The following is a 27,332-nucleotide window of genomic DNA, read 5'->3' as shown; positions in this document are numbered from 1 at the left end:
ATTATATTGCATAATAACATATTAAAAGCACAGCAGAAACTCAAATCGGATGTTTTGTCAATCGTCGTTACACTTGCTTAAAATATTGCAATGTGCAATTTAGTTATTCGCCGACACAGTGATTAAAAGGTGATGTTGACGGTGATGGAGATGCGGAGTCAGCAGGGAGGTAGCGGGTCGGCATGCGTTGCGGCGCGGCGCAGCGCACGCCCGGCCCGCGCCGCCCACTCGCCTCCTAAACCTCGCCGCGGACGGACGGCATGGCTGTCTCGCGCTGAACCACTAAATACGTGTCTGTGTGCTCTGTGGAACATTACTCGCTCCGAGCAGCGCTACCCCGCGACCCGACCACCACCACGACATGCTCCGGTGAGTACCACCACCACCCTCCTGTCAACCGACCTTCGCTCGTTTAACAATTACCGATCTTTCCCGGTGTTTTCCCTCCGGAAAATTGTAATTGAACATCCTTAGATTCGTATTTTATCATGCTTTATTTCATCTGTATTTTTGCGTACCGAGTCAGTTAATTGGCACTCGATAGGCTCTATTGTGTCCGCGTATTTGTTTTAATATTTCAATACAGAAAGGTCACGAATTTTCAATAACAGCGTGAGTGAATCATGATATACTGAGTCATCGGGCACCTTCTATCTGGAACTCTACTTTAAACTTTAACTTAGTCTGAGCTCGGGAAAAACTAACTAAAATAATTCTGCGAATAATTGACATAAACCTTCGAAGATGTGCAATTATGTTTGAGTGACTATTCAGTCGAGACGGTTTTCCTTGTAATCGTAAAAAACGTTTCAATTTAGTGTTTACTTTTGCGCACAATGATGCTGTTGTATAATATCAGTGACGGAGTATCGAGATGTATGCCAGTTTACATGAGCAGTGACCTGACAGTGAGGCGAGCTGATGGCTCACGTGTGTGCCGGTGTGTGGTGTGTGGTGTGGTGCACGAGTGTGCGTGGTCGTGCGCCGCATCACCAGCCGGTCACCGACGAAGGCTCAACACCATTTCGCACGAGGAATTTTAATTAGTGACGCAATGACCTCTGCTTTTATTTTTTGCATAACGAAAATAAAACAATAACCAGTAGTATATGAGTGTGTAGTCTGAGTCAGGCCGGTTCGCCTTGAGGATGATTCCGTCGGATCCCCCGAGAGCCGATAGTTGTGACGATCTGCACCGGTCACACAGTGCACCGGTACACTACACCACAGTACGACAGTGGTGCGGGGGTCACTTGCTCAGCGATTACAAGTAACGAATGTAGGTTACTATTGTACGAGTAGCAGTTTATTTGCACATCGACGAGCGACTCCGCAGCCGCCGTCGGCCGGTGGTCTTGATCTTTCAATTGTATGCAGATGAGGCTGTAATGTAAAACTAGTCTGTAAAAATAGCAGTATGCTATAAGCTATACGCGGCTTATGCAATTATAGCAGAATTAAAGTAGCGAGTGACGCGTGTGGCGAATATTGAAGTTGAACGCGGATACTTGCGCAACATAATTGTTCGTTTGCGTCGTGAATCGCGAATAATCCATGTTAATAACGAAGGTGGTTGTCGCGGCGGTGTCGCAACATGCGGCGTTTGTCGCGCGACGCGGGGAATCGCAATTAGTCGTGACGTGTGATCGTTAGCGCATAGCAACAATGCACCGGACACCACCGCCTCCACCATAACACGCGCTTCGGTTACATTTACATACGACCAGTGTACGAACACGATGTGCCACTACCACGTACTGCTCAGTGCTCACCCCGGCGGCCGGCTACATCGAGCACCTCCACGGAGCGGCGGATTCACTCGTACGCAGTTTTGAAATAATGTCAGAAGCGGTTTAGTTCGCGTTGCGGATTGCAGCACGGTTAATGCAATAATTAAAAATCTAGTACATTAGCATTCATCATACTCAAACTAGTTGAATTATAAAAAATATGTTGACTAAAACGAAGCGCTTTCTTTGTCTATAATTTAGGTAGGTACTTCATATTCAAATTTTCGGAGCGTGACGCCCTTAAAGTCTATTGGGTTTTTCATTATTTGATTGTATAGAGGAATTGTGAGACTAATTGTAAGTTTGTAAAGATTGAGTGAAGAGTAAAGGAAGGTAGTACAACCTTCGTGGCGAGGATGAAGGCTACACTAAATTGTGTAGTTAGGTAATATTAAAAGCAAACAAATTTAAATTGAGGACATTTAAACGCTGTTCCGCTTGGATGTCACGCCTGTTGCAGCCGCGCCGGTAATTATATCAACCAGCACGCAACCAGCCTCTCATCACTGACGACATACTACACAATCATAAACAAATATACATTGTAAGATATCGATGGTTTAGTCTCAGGAGTATTTTAGTACGACTGCTGGTCCAGGTCCAGCAAAGTGTTAGGAGTCTTCGTTTAGTATTTGCTCGGGAGATGATGCTAGGCGTGGTTTATTGTAATAAACAATGGTAAGATGGCTTCACCATAGTCAACTTCTTTGCAAGGGCCTTTTCTCCGTTCGAAGAAGAAAATCTTGTAAACAAGCTAATTTCGGACCTATGTTAATCTGTAGCTAAACTTTCCAATGCCGTATTTTAATTGATCCTCGATCTAATCGGTTTCCACAAGTTAGTCGTAATTGTTAACATTATCATAGTCGACGAAGTAGTATTTGAAGCTCAAAACAAATGATTACTGCCCATTTTCAGGATAATAATAAACTTGATCTAGACTTTAACATAAGCTAGGTTTTCTCAAAATACTGTGTTTAGCAATAAACACATTCTAAGTGATGAGTATTCATAACTTCAACACCTGATTTTTTAATCAATAGACCATCTATAATTACTCTAACCAAATCTACTCCAACCAAACTGTATTTAAAGACGTTCCTTTACATAATCTATACAGCTGTTCGTACTCGTTGTTTTTGCTGATATTTTGCACAAAAAATGTCAATGCCATAACTTTTTCTGTCAGAGTCATTACGGTTCACAATGCGGCAATCCCTTGCGGTATCAGTCACCATCTTGGTACCTGTCCTCTCCGTAACGTTTCGACACAGGAATGCGAAATTCAATTAGCTTTTTTTATGCTCCGTCCGTTTTGATTCCCGAACGGATAAAGATGCGTCAGCTTCAAGACATTTTGGCGCCAATTAATGGAGGCGTGTCATTTTTAAATGGCGTTTTGGAATTCAATCGTTTCCTTGTTTTAACGAATATTTTTTTTCTAATAGAATTAATTGCGGATTTAATAGTATTCTGACAATTAAACAACATTTTTAGATGATAATGAAGCGTTTTTTGTCTGAGTTCAAACGGAACTTGAATGAATCAAGATTTTTTTTCCTGATTGCCTGACCGCTAAACATAGCAAGCATACAAATCGCTGAATCAGACGACTTTACACAAAAAGTACTGTCTCAATTGAAATCAAACGGTAACCAAACTGCAGTCAAATAACGGAGAGATCGACCACTTTCATGCACTGCACGTGCACTCAAAATTGACGCTAAATCTTTGACACTTATATTTACGTAATACTCCTTTCGAATATGTTCTGAAAACTGTCGTGTTACATTTATCCACTTGATTTAACTTGTGGTTAATTAAATAAAGCGTTAGTGGTTTGTTCAAATGTTTAAGACATATAACTGACATGTGAAAGTAGTGAGTCATTTATTTGCAGTGTTTTGTTTCATTTTGATCAGCTTCTGTTATGTGAGCAGAATATTGGTTTATTTTTGCCTAGACTAGTCCCTCGCTATAAGTTGTTTTTGTGAGTGGCCTTAGAAAAGAGAAGAGCTTTCAAACGAATCTCAGACACGCGAAGATTACATATTGTAACCGTTTGAACCTTCGTTACATACCCTTACGACGGACGCAATAGCAAGGAGTCTGATCTATCGTTACGCACCCTTACGGCGGATAATAGAATAGCAAGGACAAAATGCTGCCTAGTATTGTAATACCTAGCCTAGATGAGAATCATTACCTCAATATTATGTGCTAGCATTATTTGTAGTTGTTGTTTAAAAAGTCAACTCTCGCACTAAGAATTGCTCTTATATCGCGGAGACTTTTACATACATACAAACAAGAGACATAAAGACACGACCACCACTATACAACCAGACTCGAAAAAAATATTGGTGAATCGCACCAAAGCGAATCAAACCTACGACCTCCTTACGCAATGTTAGCGGCGTAGCGACCTAAACCACTACGCCAGGAATTCTACAAACCACAGTTTATCAGAGGCGTTAAAACAGCATTCAAAACTTTATCAGTAAAATCATTAAAACATTCTGCAATAAATAACTCAGACGTCGAATAAAACATTAAGATTCAGACAGAGATGTAGAACGTAGATAGTCCACGTTATTGTAACACTGTTCGGTCGTAAAACGTGTACGAACGCATCTTAAAATGCTAAGCCAGCATTGATAGTGGCATGTCTGGAGATAAGGTGATAGATTCCAAATCGTCTGGCTTGAACGTGTTTGAGCTGTGTTATGACGGTAAACGTAATCGGTGAATGCCTAGGTTTGTAGGTTGATAGAGTTATTGATAAGATTAGAAGTTTTTCTAAAGACAACCCAGGTGACTAAGCTTTTAGTTAAAGGCAAAGAGAGTTTAGGTGTAATTATCATAGAAGATTAGCCACTCATTTAATATTCATAGCAGGCAAGTCCGATCTAAATTTCTAAGACGCTTTTTTGACACTGAATGCAGCTAAAATACGTTAAGATGGCTTATTTACTACCCTTCTGAGGACTTACCTTGCAATCATAACTTTTAAACTCTCGCGTTGCATGTTTAATACATAATAGGATACGGGAATTGGTTCGAGTCGTCACATACTCGCAAGTCCTGGCTTCAAGCCATAAACAAACCTATAGTTATATTCTATCAGTAGGAAGTACGTAGCCCTACGTCTAGTTGAGAATGTACAGAATGGCTGAGAATGGTATAATGTATGCGCACGCGGCATTCGTATTCAGTGCCGGCGACTGCACGTGCTGCGGCATTCATTACTATCATTCAGTTTCGTTATTCAAATCGAGTGGTTGAAAGTGGAAACTATGAAGTGTTAGGGCTCTGAGCTTTCCCATTTATATGCACGTGGTTATAGTAGTTATCGTACGTAGAGAGGAGAGGCTTAGTTCACAATAGCCGAACGATTCGATCTTTGGGGTTAAGCTACGCTTGCCGAGGTTGATCTGTGGATGGGTGACGATTATTATATAAAGCGAATTCCTTCGTGATTCGAAGCAAGATTTGTACCTGAGTAGTTTTTTAAATTCAGGAAAATCATGAATGAAAGAAGTACCGTACTGTCTTCATAAAAGTTAGACGCAAAGTATCCACCATTTATTAAAATCGTAGCTTAAAGCTTTTATTAGTCACCATTTGGCCGATTTACATGATATTCGGAAATAAATATTTGTATCAATAGCGGACAATGTCGTAGGTAACTCTCAGTAAATGAATATAGTAGCAGTCTTGTCTCGTCAAAGTCAATTACGCTTCAAGAATGACAATCGATGCAAAAACATTTGACGCGAGATATAATTTAAATACGATTTCTTTGAGGAAAATCGTTTGTAATATTCAAACATCTTTCAAAGTTGACGTTTGTCACGAGGCATCAGAAACTCATGGGTGGTTCCACTACATAAGTATACATACACAGATAAAGTTTGACTGCTTCCGTGGCGCAGTGATTTAGATTACCACGCCGCGCCGCCGCCGCTACCAGCCCGTCGAGAGGTCGTGGGTTCGATTCCAACACGGAACAATTATTATTTTTTGTGCGATCCACAAATAATTATTTCGAGTCTGGTAGTGCTTTGTGTCCGTTCCGTCCCCGCGACACAAGAACAGTTCTTAATGCGGGAGTTGTATTTCTTTTAAATCAAAGTTTGGTTATAATTCGATTAATAGTTTAATATATACTTAACTTGTTCTCTGTTAGATAGGCTACCCGGCACTTATCCGTAAGCGTCGTAACATGAGCCAAGTCAATGTAATTGCTGTGATTATGCATCAGGTGTAAGGTTACAGATGCGATTGATATCGACGCAATAGATTAGTATTGATAGATTTATCGTAACTGACATGAATGACCAACTAATTGAACAACTGAATATTAAATACTTTACATATGAGATGGATAAAAACGAGCATTTTTAATCATAATTCAGAACATAAATAACTGGATTTTTTATTGCAAATCAAAAGATAGTTTTAAAGATATAATCGTTGGTAATAACAGTTATTTAGCTGTTCATTCACAAACGTAAAGATAAAAATGTGACAGCACACATTATAATCTCGTGACTGTATTGTTATGATATAATACGAAACCTAAAACATTTAGTTAGTTTATCAAAACAATAATAATTCGGCAGCCGTCGTCATCTCGACGTCACCCATTGTCTCAAAGTCATTGTCAATTGATGTTCCGTGTTCATAAGACTAACACTTCACTGATATGTGCTCACTAAACAGACACATATGTAAAAACTAGGCATAATAATGTGACGCAACAGTCTGGCCGCGAATACTTTCACTTACATGGACAATGGTCTCAGACTCATGTTGTTCATAAAACTCTGTGCAACAATGCCCTGGCGATGAATTCCTTACATAGTACGCGACAAGAAATTTACACGCTCCAAGACAAATTGTTTTGACAAGTGTAGACTTTAGCTCGTGGAGTTAGGCATGCCTTGAGTTGTACGACAGTTCGCCAAGTTGTAAAACGATACGGCAGTTCCAAACATAGATAGTTGTTGTTTGTTTTAGTGGCTCTCTTTAACCGTCTTCCGAGTAGTTCCGAGTAGTTCTGTGTAGTTCCGAGAACGAGAACGATCTCGGATCTAGTTTATTGCGCCCACCGAATAAAGTAGCGAGTACTTGTGTTAGTTTTATAGACGATATTGTGAGCTGTTGTAATGTTTGATGTACGGTTTAGACTTACGTTTTGGTAACGTGTCTGATAAATGACAATGAATTTGCTAAATCATCAGAAACTATAACTGTTCGGCGGTTCTAGTTTTTCCTAAATTTAAAGAGAAAAATCGGCGCGGCTTAACGAAATAACATAGCATTAATGCTTCTGACAGCAGGTACGTATGTATATATAATTTATAGAATAATTGGTCTCATGAACATTATAATAAAAAAGCTACTAAGTTTTCGTTAAAGACAATGAGTGTGCTCCAAAAATATTAAACTGATCACTAATTTGCGTCTACGCTTCTCTCTTTAAGGAAAATTATCTCCGAAAACATACCTAGACTGATTAAAAGAGTGTTGATTGCAAGGTGCATACAACGGGCAGTTGCACCGAATATCGCAACAAAGTCTAACGTATTGTAATATGTGGTAACTGTGCATTACGTGCCAGCACTGCGACGACTGGCAGCACTGCCAGTGTAACGTAAGGTTCATATCTGACGGAACATGCGTCGCGTATTATCGGTCGCGTAACGCCAGAACAGACAAATGTATAGAAATACACTTGACCGTTCACACTCAACCGATGATGCGTCGTTGCGAATCCCATACTATTTAGGCTACGCCCGACGCATCTTCCGCCAGATGTGAACCGTTCCTAACGCCTCAGCACTGCCAGTGTAACGCCACGGCACTGCCAGTGCAACGCCGCTGAACACCTAATTACATATTATATATTACACTGCGTATCTGTTCATCTCGGTTCATTATAGTCGCGGTTTCATGAGAACGCTCGTTCAGGAACTGTTACAGTCATTGTTCATCTTCCGGGATGAAATTAGATGTGGATAACTGGTTTTGTTTTCATTTTTATTTTACTGTTAGACTAGGGTTTAAGGCGCTTGTTTTGAATTTTATTTTGTAACTAGGGGGCCTCTTATACATGAATGTCGTAGTTGCTTATTAGGTCAATGACCAACGCAATAAGTTTTGATTTGGAATTATCATATAAGAATATATACCTTTTTCTTGTATCGTGAACTAAGTGGTTGTGAAGCGCATTTTAACCACTAAACCATCGTAGAGCTACTATTTATAACCTACCTGTACTTACTATAGTCCTCTAGTTTCCAACAAACGAAGGTCACCAGTAAGCCGTATTCAAAGTAGTTAGTGAGTGATCCTCAACTAAGCCGCGCTCAACTGCCAAGATTTATATTAAACTCTGAACTTACATCTCAGACGTACTGTATAGCGCTTTCAAATGTACAGTCAGCTGCAAAACTCGCTGAACAAGTTGAACTTTTGAATACCTTTTATTCTAAAGCATGAATACTGCACTTGAGTAAAAATAATTAAATTTTATTTAAAATGTTGATTTCGAGTAAATTTTTGATGCTTTTTTTCACATATCAAACCACAATATGCAAATCTCTGCCTACCCCATATGGGAAAAAAGGCGTGATTTTATGTATGATGTACGTAAAGAGGTTTTGAATATATTGAGTTATTCAGCGAATTTTGTACTTAACTGTACGACCTATCCGTTCTATTGTAATGTTCTAGGAAATCTGCCGTACTCAGTTACAAAGGATATTTGACCACTATTCTACTTGATACCAGGAAGTCAGCATTTTGTGACGAAACTTAACCCATTTAGGACAGTACTCGAAACATCAAAGCCTTTAAGGATATCTTGTAATAAATAGATCTGTAGAACAAAAACTACCATCGAATAACATTTAAATTGTTACCAAAAATAGCTTTGCAGTACTATTATGAGTCTAAATACATAGTTAAAGTAAATACGTGCAAGTGACTACATCGTTTATTTACTAAATGGATAGTTTAGTCCTTATTCGATCGGTTTGTGGGTAGATAATGTATTAAATTCTGAGTAGAGGTAATACGCATAAATAGATGTAATTTGTTTCTAGTTGATTGTTTTTTCCTGAAGGGGTGGGAAGTTAGTTATGAATAGTTAAATTAGTTCTTATATCGTGTAGTTTAGATACACAATTATATTGTTGATATTTTTGACAAATTAGTAGAGGTTGCAAAAAATATATGTTAATTACAAATTTTCAGTAGAACGTGCAATTATTTATAATTATTAAAATATTAACGTTAATCCTTCCTAAAGTATAGAATTATAGACTATAGTTAGCGTTTGAAATTGTAGCCTTCGCTTAGGCTGGACACTGGATTCTACAAAGCTCCCGCGAGAAATAAACTGAAACAACTCCAAACTGTCAGTAAAACTTACCACGCGAAAAAATTACTACGGCACTTACTAAACAAATATGACCTATTGCTATAACAACTTAGCCTTTAAACCTCTACTTCCTGAACATTAAACACCTCACACATATATTTTCCTGAACTTTGGCAGGCAGCCCGCGTCCACCATCCTTCACTCGACGCCGTAAAACTAAATCGACATACGATTGTCTCATTATCCTTGTTTCAGTTACGATTGTTTGTTTATGCTAATAACTGTTTAGTTTTGAAGGTTTAGTGCAAGGGGACTAAGTGTGGAATATTTTAGATAAACTAGCATCTTTTCGCGACTCCGTTCGCGTGAGAAGATTTCTCGGGGTAAAAAGAACTATGTGTGTAAATCCATGTTATAAACTATCTTTCTTCAGGCCTTTCAAGTGGTCATAAACTGCAAAATTTATAAAATTCGACAGTTTATCATTCATATAACAGGCTTTGGATTGCACTTGAAGCTTGGAACTGTCTTTCATTTCCACAAAAAAACGAAATGATTTTCCGAACAACCAACTATTCCATCCAAATCCTTTCAGTAGTTTTTGCGCGAAAGAGTTACTGATCTTTACTTGCAATCGTGAGCGCAATTTATAAAACACAACAATTGCTAAGCACTTACTAAGTTACCAAGACAACGTAGGTGCATCTAAGTCCTAACATAATTTACTTCAAGTAATAACAGATTAATTCTATAATAAATCGTCTGCAAATCATTGTATAGTCCTAAAACGGCAGTTTGAAAACAAGCGGTTCCCAAACCTACCCGACACAAGTAATGGTTAGTAATCGTATGTAATGATAGATAGCGATCGTCTATTGTTAGAGCCACCGGTCGACGGACGGTAGCCGCGGCTAACTACCGTTACTCAAGACCTTTCACACTTGTAACCGACGGTATTGTGTTGGGATCTTATCGGTGACAAATTACGTGCAAGCGTTTACTTTTATTGGTAGATTGTTTTGTTTGTTGAGCTTAGATTTGGTATATTCTAATCTGATTGAAATTGTTTCAAATTACTTGTCGTCTTTACGTACGAATTTTTTTTTTGGTTAGGTTATTTTTGTTTATAGCTTATTTTTCAATTTCGAGATTATCTACGTACTTTGGAAGATCCGGGAGTCCATGACCATTCCAGTTTTAGGTGGCCGTTTATTAATATTTTAGCTGAGCGTTTTATCAAAAATGTCGGAATATTATGATTTAATTGATCTCTATGTTTTTAAGGGTACGTTGACGGTCAGTCCCAGTTTTTGTTAATAAAGATAAAACTCATTTAGTCATGTGTCAGGCTATATGGTGTCTCGTACAACTTTGACATTCGTTTGACCATACGAAGTAATGATTCACTATTCTATGAGCGTCGGAATCTTAGCTAGTGTACATTGTTGTTATTGATAATATCTGCTGAACCGTTAGCGATAGCCGCCGTGATGAGTCACGCGGTGTAATGGCACACTTTTACTTGTCAATAACAAACAGTCATCTTCAAGCTTTTAACGTAATTGGGGTAAGTATACTTACAATTTGTAGGTCGGTTGGTCAGAATACATGATGGGTTTTTTTGTATGTCTGTGGATGTAATTATCATGTATCAGTAGTGTTAGAGTTATAATATGTTATTATGAATTTGGAGTGGCTTTGTTTGTATAAAAAATCGCGTCAGTTTGAGAACTTCCTCCTTTTTTTAAAGTCGGTTTGTAAATGAAGACAGATTGTCTGTATATTTATCGATCTAATTGTATAACAATATTATGATATTTCCGTCGAGCAGTACATAATAAGTGGTTTTTACTGTATACTGTTATTTCAGCTGAATCATTTTCCATTCATCTATACTTGTGTCAAAATGAATACAAATTTATCTAAATAAAAATAAATCTTATTATTTATTTACCAAATTACGAGTCATCTTTCCGTGTCACGTGACCGTGTATGAATCACACAGCCAAAAAAACTATTGCTACTCAGATTCTCAGCAATTACTGTAACTAATTAACAAACTTTTTGATGTAAACTTCAATCTTTAACGACTATACTACCGAACTAATTTGAGATCGGTATCTTATGTACCATGGTAAGCCACCTTACAGGCTATCTTTTCACCTTAATGCGACGTATATAGGAGGGCATAGTATTTATTCTTATAGTAACTGGTTGCCTGTTGGTAAAAAGACTTTTCTATGATCTTCCAACTTTTGATTTCTGCAAATGAAAACCTTTACGCTAGCATTGTCATCTTCTAAAAATTCAATCAGCATATCATCCACAGCCTCACTTCATTTACGCTAGCCAGGCCTTTTCTTTACTACCCTTATCCAGATTGCAGGAAGCACAACACTCTATTTAATTTATTAAGCTTCTAACATTTTTACATACAAGCGATTTTTCTCTAGTTAATGTAACAATGTAGTGATGTATTCGGGCGTGCGCGGGTGTCGGGTGTCGCGCAACCTTACGGTATCAATAACGCGGTCACTTCACGTTATCTTGAACTTGGCCGTGTTTGTGCCGCCCTCTACCGCACTGTACACGCAACTACCTTTAATCAGAAATTACTGAAAATTAATCGCAACTTACATAAGCTTGAATTTTTGTTTCTATATTCACGTGAAAAGGTTTTTCATCACCTTCCGAATTAACGACCTGGCATTAAAATAATTTGCAGCTACTACAGTAGATACTTATTTTGTATACTCATTTACTTTTAAATATGGAAATGTTCTTGGACTAATGATGGAATGAGTTTTGAAAGTAATCAAAGGATTGTGCCCTATTGCCTTAATGGCCCAAATGACAATGTAATACATCCATCGCGATTTAGGACGGTTATCAGCATGTCGAACTTCAACACGACTTGACAAACAGACATGACTTACTATGCGATTTAATTATTTGCAGTCAGGAAGTAAAATTCATACAATACTCTACTACGAAGCGAGTTGGCATTCAATATTAACGCCGGCTCCATACGTTGGCCCCAATATAGGCCCTAACGCTATTCGTCCACCGTGTGGATCTAGAAAATGGCATTGGTCCCACCCAACGTTGAGGCGAGCGTTGGTAATTGACCGTGTAGGTTTCATCAAAGGAATCTGCACCAACGCTTGCGATCTGACGAGACAGAACTAGTTTATTAGCCAACATGTGTACGTTACACCGAGTTTGCAGTCCAACGTTGGTACGAGCGTTGGGACCAACATGTGGACCCGGCGTTAGAACTAGTGCTCATAGTCTACGATAGCAGGTCACATCACCGCCCGCGGCGAGCCTTGTCCCGCCAACATACTAACCGACTCACACTCACTCGGAACCACTCGGAACTAGTCGGAGGCACTCGTGTGTGTGCTTGTTTCTTATCTACTCCATCTTTGTTCCGGTATCACTTAACATATCATTATACTATGCATATGGCTAGAATTATTAATGAGAACAAAAAATCTCGACTATCATTTAGCCGCGAGTTTGGCTAGTGTGTTTGTGCAACATCCTTTCTCATGACCGGCTATTAGATTATCAAATAGCAGTAATATGAAAACACAAGCCTCCGAATGTAAGCTTTTACCCTTACAAATTTCTCGTGAATTGCTTCAGCGGTATAAAGAATCATACAAACATAGAATCAGACAAACAGACACACATTAAGTACTAGATGTATATAGCCCAAGAAATTAAAATACACTTTCCAAGCATAAGTTTGGTTTTAATTAACCTACTAATTGGCACAGTATCTAGAATTCTAGAGCTTCTACATACATAAACTAAAATACTAATTTAAATACTATGGAGATAAATTCGAATATCCTAACTAAAGTAGAGTTACTACTCCCCGAGTCCCAATAGAACGTACCTCAATTATAAGTGGACCGTAAACTTGGCAACTACAACGATACGAAAACTTTACACATTGGGATTATCTATATTTGCATACGGTGAATAAAGGTGACGTCACACACAACGTATTGTTATATACAGGGGAACAATAGTATTGGTAAATTTAATTCCACGCCAACGTACAATAAAAATAGGTATATTTTACACTAGTTGTAGTAAATTTTTTTTTGGTTGGAAGATTATTAGTAAATTCAGTAGTAAGCTGGAAAATTTATAAGTGACAGCGATTATTTTAGAAACGTAGTTTACTTAAGGGTATAAAGGATAGTTTGCTACGTTAAATAAGTTAACTTGAGAATCTTCTGCCGGTTCCAAATATTTATATAACCCATGTCAAAGCCTAGGCTTGGACAGCTTTGACTCTAGGTTTCCAACTAGCGATACAATTAAACTAAATAAAAACAAACTTTAATATGGTTTCCTCTTGATTTCCATCCCTAGGGTTACGTAGATATGTCATTTCTGTTTTATATAAGGTGCTAATCTAACAAAAGTACGAAAATTCAAGCCTTTGCTAATACGTATATAGTTGTTTTAACAAACTGGCTTATGTTATCAACATCGTACAGTGTGTGAGCATCTCACCGTCCAATTTCCATATAATTAGGTTGAACATTCCCGTTCGTCTGTTTCGATCTACACGCCATGTCTCACGAGTGTCACGAGTCTCGCGACACTCGCTGATACTCGCTGACACTCGATACATACAGGGAAGTAATGTCTGTTGACACTTGATATATCACTCGTCAAATTGTTTAGATGGATGAAAAATATTACGTAATTATGTATGTGCGTGTACTGCTAAGTATTGCCAGCGTATTCACCCAAATTGGGTAAGTTCTTGTTCATTTATAATTACCCTGAGATTAAGAGTATTTTGAATGATTAAATCGGTTATATGAGTGTATAACTAAAGTACTTACAGAGATAGTGCTCTACAAAGAAATTTTGCATCTCAGTTATCACTGTTTTTTTTGCAGTACTCGTGCCCAACATACTTTTGAATAAATAGGTTTTCAAAAGTAATAACTTTATAATAATAACATTTATAAATAATTGCAATAACTGTACAGTGATTGCAGCTCGATAATGATAAACAGATGATTCAGAGCACACCGTTACACATCACTCTGCCTCTCTACCGCTCTACCGCTCTACCGCTCTACGTAGAGTCTAGCTCGCTGGTGCTCTACATGCGCGGGCGCAACAAGGCCACAGTTGATTGACGCCTGACACCCCTCTCCCTCCCCCCGAGGTGAAAGTGTACGGGACTTTCGCGAATATCTCTGTCTAACAACAAAAAAACAAACCATAATAACTTGTTCTCAATTTTTGCTGAACAAAAAATAGTGTAATGTAACAAAATCAGATCGTCAGCCTTAATGTGCTCTAGAAAACGCACTTTTACTTTTTGTACAACGAAACAATTAAGTTGTATTGAGGAAAATGAGAGGCTATTAGGTGTAGTCTTTATACATAAGGATAGAATAAACCACTTTTATTATCTATCTTCAAGAACAAAAAGAACATTGAGAACCTTTTATTTGTTTTACCTTTGCCCCGAAAGTTTCCGATAAAAATAGACTCACATCACTAAGACCACCAAGGCACTTCAATCACTTGTAACTTTTTTAATTACGTTCTATCAATACTTAACAATTAATCAATAGTATCTGACACCAATCAATTTGTGGATAATTTAGCTAAAACGGCTGACATTGGCTGTCTCACCTTGCCATGAGGTGATGAACAATGTTTTGCGCCGTTGTGCGGCGTGTTACGTAAACAGTAATAGAATACCGTTCAACACTGTTACAGACAATGTGTGAAATCGTGGGCAATTGCTAATATCGCGGTTCAATAACTTACAGCTAGATGCGGCTTAAGGTGGATTTGCTTTATATTTGTAAATCCCAATCTTGTAAAGATACATTTAAAATGTTGATCTAGTTCGAATCTCATGGAATGAATGTTACTCTCAATTAATTTCGATGTCATTAGCAATTAATATTTAATAATTAATTTACAAGCATCGGTTTTCAGAAAGATTTCCATCTCGTTTTGCATTCACTGGTGACTGTTGTAGAAGCCCTTAGCGTAGTCCATATATTAGTATTTTATATGATTTTGACATACAGTATTTGATTATCCTCTTGTTGCCAGCATAAATTATAATATCGCTAACTAAAAGCCTTGCTAATAGTTTCACCAACATTAGGTCGACCACGTAACCAAAGAAAATCAATAAATCAAACCGTATTAATACATTCCGGCCCCCCAATTTAAACTGTCACCTCTAATTTGCACCGCGCGAGGTCTTAGCATTATTTATAGCCTGTAAGAGTCAAATTAAGCTTCAAATGAAAAATTATGACTTTTAAATCTGCTATGGCTTAATCGAGTTGAGCACCCCTGCGAAATGTGTACACTTTTTTTTCTTTCGCCACTTTTATTTGCCGCAAGGAAAAGGTGACTAAGTGCTAATAACATGCATGCGGTATTTTTCCTTAATCGATCTTTTTTTCGTTTTAAGACTGGTTTTTATTATTTGTAGATAAAATATTTGGTAGTTTTTTCTTTCTATTTTGTGTCACTACTTAGTGGTGCATTGCAGTGGCTAAATGATTTTGTTAGTTTACATAATTGTTAACTTTTATTTATTAGTAGCACTATATGAGAAGGAACTGGTGTTTTGGTTAGTGCACCCGCTGATTAAAATTTAGCGCGAATCTCTTCAATCGGTACCATCGAGTATCGAGAGTTTGACATTTAAAATGTACTATATGTATGTTTCGTTAAAAGCACTGATCAGATTTTCATACAACATTTTTTGATAGCTAGCCGGTTGTTGTTACTTTATGGCAGATTAGAATCGGGCTACTGACCTGTGTTTTTATTTTTTGTTAAGACTAGTTTCTAACTAGTATCGAATTTACTTTCCTCATGTTAATAAACATTCTGACAAGCAATGTTTCATTCTGAAAAATATAATTACTGTAACAACGTGCAACGGTTTCCGCTCTACATAACAATATCATTATTATTAAATGTTTGTGTACATACAGTCTGTATAACGTGTAAGTCAGTACATGTAGCTTGCTGATGACTGTACATTAGAATATTAAACACAATTTGAGGGCTTATTTAAATATAAAAAGATCCTTTTCTACGTTTCAATTTAAAAAATGGGCAATCGCTTTCCTGTTTGTTTGTTTGTAAGAGTATGACTCAAAACTATCAATAATAAAATTAAATCTATATCATTAATGCTTAACTTAAAAAAAATCTGCGTCTTTTACCATGGTCTGAAGCCTGACCAAAAGCTTTTCAATTACACTCAAACTTTACGCTAGAAGAACCACATGGGTCAGCTAGTGTACAACTGTACAGTCATGGTAGGTTATGTGAGGCACGTCGAAGGAAGCTGTGACTAAGCCAGGGTCTTCCTCCGGCCTCTGACACACAATGCCGAAGATATAACACAAAACATCGTAAAATGAAACGTGATTACTCTTGATTGAGGAAATTTAGCAAATTCCTGCAAACGATTCTCATCCCTGTTGTTGAATGAAATGGGCTTTTGTTAAAGACGCGCTTTATTATACAATCATCTGTTTCAGGGGATTTATATTAAATGTATTATGTCGTTTTTTGCGTTTAAAGCTTTTCCTATATAAATTCAAAAATGAAGTCTAAGAATAAGAATATATAATAATAGAACTGTATTGCAAAAAGACATGAGCGTGTGTGAGGTTTCCAAATACGATGTTGAGGAGAGAGCGAAATGGAGGAGAAATATTAGGAAGGTTAACCGCACTATCATATGGGATTAGGGAAGAGAGAGAGAGACAGAGAGAGGTCTGATGTACAGTTTAAATTAATAATGTGCGTTTTTTGTGTTTAATATTTTTAAATAAAAAATAACGTGGCTTTTTTGTATGTCAAGGCATTTTAGAAATTAAACGGCTATATTCTTTTAACCTCTCAATATATTGTTTTAATAAAATGGATGAAATAAATACGTTTTATGTGTCGTGTGTTAAAAGTCAATCTGAGTGACGATAGGAGATTAACCCTCGTTTATCCCTTTTTACGGACCCTCAAAAACCGACAAAATATTTGATCATAGTGGTATTTAGTGTTTCAAGTAGGGTCCATAAGTTTCCCTTTCCCCGTGCAATGACTAGGAAATAGTTAATGTACTGGAAATTAGTACTTAAGTACTTTGAACCTTTAGTTGTAGCCTGTAGGTAAATATAAATAAATATAACCTGTATTTGGAAGTTATATTTTAACTGATATATTTTTGATGGCACATTTTTCTAAATTATTATGTTTTTGTTTGTTACAGGTAAGCAATCCTAACATACTGCTGAAATCAGGAAAATATTCACATCTATATTCTTAAATAAAGGTATTTATAAATCATCATCCCTACATATTATTAAAAAGAAACCTCACCGTGTTTGTCTGACTGTCTGTACGCGATTTTCTCAAAATATTCTGAACGGATTTTCATGTGCGTTTTCATCGATAGACGGAGCAATTTTCTTGAAACGTTTTAGTGTGTAATTTGTTAAGGTTTTGTGTAAACTGTAACCAGGGCGGAACCTGGGCGGGGCGCTAGTCAAACAGACACTGAGATTCGAGTATTGAGGTAGTGTTAGTAATAGGAAAACCCTTATATGTTACCTAAGTAATTATTATTTTTCTCGCATTATTACTACGGGAATAAAAATTCAGATCTTTTTTGGACATGTGTCACGATGTCAACTAGTGTTAAGTATTATTAGTACATCCTTCCATCTAAGAGTCTAAGAATAGCGAGGCTGCTTCAATGAGGAAAAGGAAGTGGCTATTTTCTATCTTTATTATGTCTTGTTTTTGCGTAATTTTCGTAATAGTAACTTGTTATCTTTTTCAGTATTACATTTCAGTTTCAGTTAACATAGTAATAGAACGGCTTAGCTCGGCGATTGACTACCATAGGTAGGATAAAATCCTTCAGAATTTCCTTAGAATATATCATAGTTCAGACAGAAAGCAATTTTCTTTCGATTGTGCGAAATTCTCAATCAGTTCTAAAAAAATCGAAAATATGAGTATTTGAATATGAGGCAGATTAACAGAACCCAATTTGGCTAGACGAAGATAAAACATACAAAGTAAATAGATCAGACTAAAACTAAGCTATATACGGAAGATACATACTATAAATAGCGTGCGATTAGTTGATAATATGTGCAGCAAGCGTGTTCGACGTGTGCGACGATCGTACATAACTGGTTGCGTAAGACGCCGGCGACGCGGGCGCCGCACGCCGCCGACGCCGCGTCGGTACGCTGCGCACGCGCCGCCGCCGCCCCGCGCACGCACCACACACACGATTTCTATGACTATTTACTATGTATGCTTGTTTGTTATTTGTGTCATAGCATGGGTGAATTACTGATCCTTTCTTTTGTTTAGTTGATGTTATTGAAATAATTTGTTTAGGTAGGTTAGGGCTAACACACTGTAATAGCTGTCGAACTGTACATTTTTCTGAACTGTTTATGAAACTAATCGTATTATTTTATTCGTAAGTCATAATATTTTAACTTGCAATTCGTGTAAAACTCAATTATTTTTACGTAACCTTAACGGTAGGTATATCAAATAAATAGAATTACATAAAACGTTTTATTTGGTCTAGTAGTTTTTATTTTAGTGTAGCAGTCTCCGTAGGTCCATTAGTTTGTCTGTCCAGTGTTCCTACTTTATAGCATACGACTGACACTGCCCATCTCCTGGGAGAGAGTCCAGCATTAGAGGCAAAAATAAGACTCTCTATAACTTACGAACTACAATTTACACAGAATGCCCTCAAAGAAAAGCAAGATATTAAATTCCTTCTTGATAAGGCACGAAATATGAACAATATATAAAACTATGAATAGTAAGTAGAGCACACATACCGCTGCGAATAGAAAAAGGGCACGAGATGAAATTGATGTGCGGCCACTTAAGACGTTCTTTTACTGAAACAAAGTGTGTAGTCACGGAAAATGTTGCATTTTCGAAAGAAGAAAGGCGTAAGATGGAATCAGAATAAAATCACTTAAGCCATTCTTACCCCGAAGGGATATTAAAAAGAAATTGCGGTCGCCGGAGGCACCTTGCTTCAATGTATATATTGGACAAGGCAGGATAATTTGTGTTTGAGCATTTTTGGTTCATTTGGTATTCTTGCAGCGTTTGGCCGAAGGTCGTGGTGGCGACCAGCTCACCATTATATATGATATACAAGTAAATACGTGAGGCTCTGCACTAGATTTTCCTTCTTCCGTGTTTGGGTGTAGTTTATTTAGTATCCTTAGAGCCTGCCAAGTCGTGGCCGTCGTGTTTAGACTATGGGTTCACGATAAACATTTTCCTGTTGTAGTGACATGACAAACTGTATTCCCTATACATAAATTAGTAGTACACAAAAAGAGGCTTCTCGCGACGGCACAATTTTTTTCCAATTTTCATTAAAAAATGTGTAGGTAAGGTTAGGTTTATTTTTTCTTTAAAAAGCGCTAGAATTGGTTTGACGTAGTTATAGTAAGTAGTGTATTTTCAGCTTTCAGTCTTTAAGTTAATGATATTCGAGACTACTATTTCTGCATTTCACCCAACTTTTCTCACTCGGAAAAGTATGAGTTTTGGCCGTTCATTTTAATGATTTTCAGCCCAACAAAAAATATCTTATCTGAAAAATATGATGATATAAGTACCCAAAAATGTTTGTAAAAATGTTTACGAAATAAAAAGAAATCTTGATATGAATTTCAAAATGTATAATGAATACCAATAATAATTACTGAAATGATTAATACTTTATGTTAAAGTAAATTTGATATGCATAAAGTTAATTTCAATAAGTGACAAGCACATAGAGAGGATTTTTAACGAGCTCTCATATCTGTGAGGCAGAAAAAGTTAAATAAATATACGAGTGAATAATTGCTTAATGAAACGAAGTAGTGATTAAAATAGCCAGTACTATGTTTGATGTGTTCCGGCACTCGTACTTAAGTACATATATGTACAAGGGCGAAAGCTTCTCTGCAAAAACTTCATAATTATTTGCTCGGAGTAATTATTTTTCTTGTGTATGTATTTTTAATTTTACGATCCTTGTATGAATATAACTGGCTATATTGTATGTTTATAACTTATTAATTAGCTATGACCTATTTTATACATATGTACATAATATCACGCCTTTTACCCAAAAAGGTGGGCAGAAACCAAAGAACGCCACGAAGAACCTATTTTATGATCTTAAGACTAATTGATTCTGCATAATATACCTATGTATAGTCGTAGATGAATCGTACTAATATTATAAATTCGCAACTTTGAATGTTTAGATAGATATTGGTTACTCTAAGTCGACAAAACTACGGAACGAATTTTGTTAACATTTGGCACACAGATAGAAATAGCCGCTAGCTTTTTACTATGGAAAACCTTTTCACGCGGGCTAAGTCGCGCGCAGAAGATAATGTTTAATTAAAATTCCTCCATACTACTTGGGAAATATGTTTTCCCAGGTAATGACACTTAACAGTATTGGCAATGTGCAAGCACCTTGGTGAAGTACGACCGATTGCCAATAAGGAAAAGTCTGTGTTATCCTTAGTGCATTCGCACATCGTACTAGTGTCCACACTTAGCTTCAATTAGTTGAAACAAATACTATCAATAAGCTGCTGTACTCCTCCATCAGTTATGAAATAAGACAACCATTGACACGATTTTTGAAAGATATCGGGCATAATCCGGAGAAAGAAGTAAATGTCAACCACGCTTTGCCTACAGGCTTACTCTAGACTCTACATAAAATAACCACAAGCCTACCAGATAATCACTCGACGATAGAGTCGCAGTGGCCACCGTGTGCCGGATCACGCCCGGCCCGGCGGCATCCGGCGACATCCGGCGGCATCCGGCCACCTTCCGGCGGTGTTAGCGAGGCATAGCTAATGTCGCGATGTCGCCTCTACCTGTGATGCATAGCTCTAGGTAGAGTTCGTGTAATATTTGTGGTTATTGCTGTAGCATTGTTATAAAATATGTAAGTGTCTATTGTAGATAGTGTAGTCTGCCAGGTTTAAAATATAATAGTCGCGTATGTATTTATTTATTTTCTAGACTGTCCTGTCTATCTCTAAATAATTCAAACAATTGATAACAGTAAGCAAACAGCCTTACCACCAATGTATTTTATGTAAGTATGTGTCTCGAAATTTCATAGTAAATGGTGGAAATATTTATGTATGTATGTTTATGTGCAAACGACGGAAACTAGTGTGATTAGTAAAAAATAAGGCCTTTTATATTTTCATTGTGATAAATATTGGTGTCAAGAACATTTGAAATTACGCATCATGCCTAATTCTAGTTAGGTTTTTAACCATACACTTGTTTTGCTGAAAGCGTTGAAACCTATTACCACCTTCTGATAATTTAGTGCCCAATAATATTTATTGCCTAAGGATCTACTAAGGTCCATGAAAACGAAATTTCGTCAATAATGAAAGTACCTTTACCTTTCTCTTATCCATTTTGTCACACAGTAAGCAGCATCGGATAAGCGTGCTTTATATTTTTGTGCCATAGTTCAACTGATCTTAAATAACGGATAGAATTGTAATAAGAAACTAACGAAATTTCAACGAATTATCTTTTTCGTTAATTATAGTAAGACTCTTAATCATCATCAAGAAAGTATTTACTTTTACATACCTAAAATTAAGTAGGTCCTACATAAATGACGTCTCTCTACCATTAGTCACTGTAGTACCGACATAGTTATTAGTAACTAAATAAATATGTACAACTCATTGAAATACATTAAGTCTTCAATTCGTTAACTGGAATTCGATAAGACAAGCGCTTCGAGGAAATGTAAAACTACATTATTATCGTACAGTACTGTAGTCATATGAAGTCACAGTTTCTTATTCATTCATAAAAACTTGAGATTATACACGTTTAACTGTTTATTAGCATTCAATTTATAAAGAAATTTCATGTGTGAGCGTAGAGTCAAAATTGTTGAAATAACCGAAAGCCTTTACCTTGGTTTAGAAACGATTATCCAAGATAGGATTGAAGAATCCGGGTCGCTACACTTTAAACTATAGATAAAATATCAAATATCGCTTAAAAATATAATTAATTGTCACAGTGGTTTAGGTGGCCGGGACTACTACTCAGTCGATGGATCGTGGGGTCTTTTTCGTAACGGAAAGAGAATTTGTGCAATAAGTGTCCTATGTACTTCGAGTCCGTGATTTGTATGTTTGTAAAAGTCCCCGAGAAACAATAAACAAAACAATTTGTTTATGACCGGTGACTGATACTGGTGCTGTGGGCATCTTAACTTGTGACACATTCATTTAAAACACCAACAGGATGAACAGTCACTAGTTCTGAGAATGAATTGTTCGTAACTGAGGTAGTCATAACGAGTTTAGTTAGATTATACCTACCGCTGTTTGGACAGGATCATAATATCGCTTCTTGTTAACTGATCAAGTTAGGGACGAAAGGGGAACTTGATTCCTAAAATAACTATTATTGAGAATTGACCTTCTAATAATGCCGGTGGAGCAGTGGTTAATGTGGTCACTACAAGCTTCCACTGTAGATGAAGATTGTTAGTTTGTTTCCCTGACGGAAAATGTATTTGTGTGGTCCAAAAATACAAAATAGATTTTGGTCTGGTGATAGTTTGTATGTTTTTAAAAGTCGCAACTACACAAGCGTGAATTTTAGTACGACGGTTTTCTTTAACTATTGTGGATAAATTAAGGGGCCTTGTTTTAAAGGCACGGCACAAAAAACTTTGCAATCGTTTTATAACACAGAAATAATAACCTGAAGTTACATTTAGTTAACTAAAACTTAGTTATTTCACATTCACCAGAATTTCAGCATAACGTTTATTGCCAAGTAAAATATCAGGAAGGCGTGTCGCCGTGTTGAGCGTGTTCGTGGACAATCCGTCTCGTGCCGTGTCTCCCAACTATCACGCTGCATGCGTCACGTCAAATACTCTTTTTGTACAGTTTTGTCGCAAATAGGTCGACATCGTTAAATTACATGCTTCTTTCCCTCGAATATGTAGTTGGTTGTTGGTAAATCGTAGTTTTGAACACAAAATGCCTGTTTTGAAATCGGGAATCTAAATGATGAACTATGTATTTAAATAGTGAAGTTAAGTCATACTTTTCATCGCCAAATAACATTATCCATTGATGGTTTAAGCTGTCTTTCAAAACGAATAGCTATTCATCAATTAAATTAGTTATGAATGATTGAAAAATTGGCCCTTAGTTTGCCTGTTTCATTTATTCGTCCATTCAATGACTGAAAAATTGTAAGTAAACTAAGTTTACCTACTAGAAATAAGCATCTCAAAAGTCATTGTCACCAAACCGTTTGAAAAACAACTATAAATATTGTAGTAATATTTACGTACACACATACGTACATATTCGGTTCAGAGTAACATCAGATTTTAGAACAAAAGCCTCCGAATAGCGACACTTTGACGTACAATTCCATAGAGAATCAGAAAATTAACATGTGATTCGTTCCACGCAGTTAATACACGAACAAACATGACTCCCGAACTTAGTAATGCTTAGTATACTATGTAAAACAATTGCGTTATTTGTGTATTATATCGTACTGTTTGCGAGTAAATATTTGTTGTTATACATGTACAGATAGCAAAGTAAAATATGGCTAGATTTTTTTTACTTTGATTGTAGTGTAGGTTTGTAGTGTGATAGTCATAGTAAAGATTTAAGAATAGCTTTCGAATGATAACAGAATCAATAGAATTTAGGACTGGCTTTTGTATGTAATAAATGGATGGAATTAAGTTCAATGGATTTTGATGATACCACTTTATTTAAGTGATAATTTTTGTATGATGGTTTCTCAAGTCATACTAAAAGTTGAATATCTAAATATCTATCTATATTCTATAGTCACATAATTGTCGACAAAGTTTTCATCTATCGTCTTAACTAGAGATACATTTAGATGAAATAGCCATTCATTTTTGATCCTCGGTGACCTTTGTTCTTCAGGCTGTGAGTGCCTGCTGACCGTACGAGTGGTGAAACAGTGATGTTTGTCGGCCAAAGTTGAGATCAACTCGGCTCATGTTTTATAAAGTTTCCACGCTTTTTACCGCTCTCTGAACTTTCAGTTTGTCCGAGTGAAAAGTTATTTTTATCCACCAGTTGGGAACATTCGCAGATCATCAAATTGCTTTAGGAAAAATAACACTGGATTTTGTATAATTCCCAAAATTGTAAGAGAAGATGTGTGTTTCTTTTACGCAAAAACTACTGATTGTATTTGGCTGATATTTAGCACGTAACTAGTTTATTACCTAAATTAACACTCAAGACACATTTTACTCCCGTAAACCCGTCCTCTCGTTCGAAATTAAAGCTGAAGCATGTTTTTTTGATACCTTTACTATCAATTTCCAAACGATTTTGTTTTGCTTAAACATAATAGTTGAACTTCCGACTACACAGTGCCACTTGAGGACAGTGATCGTCGATCGCTTGTTGTTTGATCAACATTCTGCTTCACTCGGGTTACTTGCACCACTTGCACGTATGTGCGAACACCTGTACGTCTTAGGATGTTATGTTATGTGATATCTTAGTTCGTGACACCACTGTATACTGCGGAACCAGGTGCCACTAGGGAACTTGAAACTCTTCAAAATAGTATCGAAATTTTTTTTCTTTGTATCAAAATCCTGAACTCTCTACTGACTTTATACATCTACTACTGCCTAAATAAACTAGCAATCGAAAGCGAAACTTAACTCCTATAAATAAATCTATTGCTTCGACAATCTCAGTTAAGGTAGTCCCCACGCGGATTTTTTTTTTGTTATCCACAAATAGTTCTGTTTGCGCTTTGTGTCGGCTGTTAGTTTGTATATTTGGAAAAAATCATACGAAAATAAAGATATGATTTGATATATATTACAAGTAATTCTCTCATTTTCATGGGTTGCATACGTTAATAATAAGAGTAAACATAAAATACAGTACAATTTGTTTATTTGAAGTATGTTTGTGAGTTACCGTAACAATAACGGGTTGGAACATTTTCACGAACCTGTCAAAATGCCAAACGTTTACAACATGATTCATACTGAGGTTTACTCAGATTAACCTACCGCTGTCTTTTACCTACCGCTAAGTGTAAATAAGAGAGTCTGAAATCAATCATATAGCCGTGGTCACAGGTTGTCTGTCCCACAATATCAATAAAAATATACTATTAGGCACCTAAACGTGTCCTACAATGAGTTTTCTCTCATATTTGACTTCAAGTCAATTAGTTATGATACGTCTTTTCGTTTTTTTTTTTACCGAATGCAAGAATTCTTAAGATGTTAATTGACAAGTTAATGGTATGTTTATTAACTTTTTATCTGCTGACTATCATTACAGAAATTGCGATTACAGAGAATTATTTCGACAGTTGGCTGTGCAAGCTTTGTAAGTCTAGCCTAGCCCTTGATAATGTAAGCAGTTGGAATTGCGCTACCGATTTAATACTTAGCTTCTTCAATCTTCAATACTAATTCGCAAATATGTTCCTATAACTATTACGAAAGTTAGGCACAATAAATCTATAACCAAAATTAAAGTTATAAATGTCTGGTATCTCGTAGACGTCGAGACAGTGTCAGATGACACTCGCTCGAGTGTCGAGAGTGTCGACACCCGACACAAACGAGCTTATTCATAAGATATAATGGATGAGGATACAATAACGAGATAAGTAGCGATCCGTGTATTATTTCTCAAGTCTTGAAGCTAACTGAGAATGTACAAGAATTTTGGAATCGTTGTTCTTAAGAGTAAATTACGAGTAGTTTGAAACTCTAAGTTGTGTGTTGGATTGTTGAGTTATAGTAGTTTATAAAAACTCACGAAAAAGATACTTTTTTTTTTGAAAACCTTGCAATTAAGACGTCTTTCAAATTCGCTTTTGAATACTAGACTTGTAATACGTTTTATTACTTTTGTATCGTATCACTCGATTTATACTCTTCTACGAGTATAACTTGTGTTTTCTTGATTCGAGCCCAGTATGTTTTGGAAGAAAAATTCACAGGTTACAATCCTGACGATAGAGACGCTATAAATTGGCGACAAGAATGTTATGCTTCATAAAATTTTGAAGTTAAAAATATATGTAAATATTGTAAATTGAAATTCACATGCTAAGGTTAAAATTATTTCAAATAATGATGTCTTCATAAGTTTATTTTTAACATATGGTTTCATTGAAGAAATCCTCTTGTTGACACAATTGTTCAGGAAACTAATCGAACATGTTCATTTGACGTCTTAACAACGAAAATCCATTACTTACTAACATTATCATTTGCAAATAAGAACAACTTAAACACAATATGCTTTTACGAACGAAAATAAATATGAATTAAATAATATATTTTTGGCTGTAAATCTAACTTTACAGACAGTACATGCATGTATTTTAATGATTAAATAAATCCTAACAAAAGGCGTTGCGAGGGCTGTGTTTTTGAAAAATCTTTCAATATTTTTTTCCGTAAACCGTATTGAAAGTCAGAAGCTATTTAATCATTATGAAAAATCTGGATATTCTTTTTAGCATGTGTTATTAGTGGAGTTCGGGTTAAAGCCAGGATCGCCATTAAAAAAACTCTTATTCAAAATAATAGCATTAATATTTAATTCAATGGTTATTGTCATAACATTCCACAAATATCATATTAAATTATGATTCGATCGTGATAGATTTCATAAATGCAGGTGATTCTATCCGTTCCCAAGTGTGGTTACCAAGAAAAAATGTTTATTTATACAGGTACTCGGTCTATATCTGAGTGGTTCGGCCGGGACTAGAACCTGGCTCTATTTATATCTATCAGGTTCTCACGTGAGGAGTAACGAGGCGGGCAGGGACTCGCTCCGATGCGCCCGCGGCACTAGCTTGCATAATTACTGCATTTTTAACATTCCAAGACAAATTATTATCGACTTGTTTGTATGACTTATTTTAGTTTATTTTGCAATTTGCTACACAGAGGATGTAAACCATTATTTAAATTAAGATGTTTAATAATT

The 27,332-nt window shown here is 36.5% G+C and overlaps 1 protein-coding gene across 1 annotated transcript in view; it reads left to right on the top strand.

The window, feature by feature from the left end:
- The first annotated feature begins 208 nt into the window (after positions 1-208).
- LOC142987881 (uncharacterized) overlaps positions 209-27,332 on the top strand; it is a 68,623-nt gene continuing 41,499 nt past the window's right edge. The window contains exon 1 of the mRNA XM_076136824.1: positions 209-369. Coding sequence (XP_075992939.1) covers positions 362-369 — 8 coding nt within the window. The 5' untranslated portion in view covers positions 209-361. The remainder of the gene's footprint in view (positions 370-27,332) is intronic.

This window comes from Anticarsia gemmatalis, chromosome 4 (assembly GCF_050436995.1).
Source record: "Anticarsia gemmatalis isolate Benzon Research Colony breed Stoneville strain chromosome 4, ilAntGemm2 primary, whole genome shotgun sequence".
NCBI classification, from domain to species: Eukaryota; Metazoa; Arthropoda; class Insecta; order Lepidoptera; family Erebidae; genus Anticarsia; species Anticarsia gemmatalis.
Note: the sequence above shows the minus strand (reverse complement) of the source record. Positions and strands in the feature narration are given on the sequence as shown.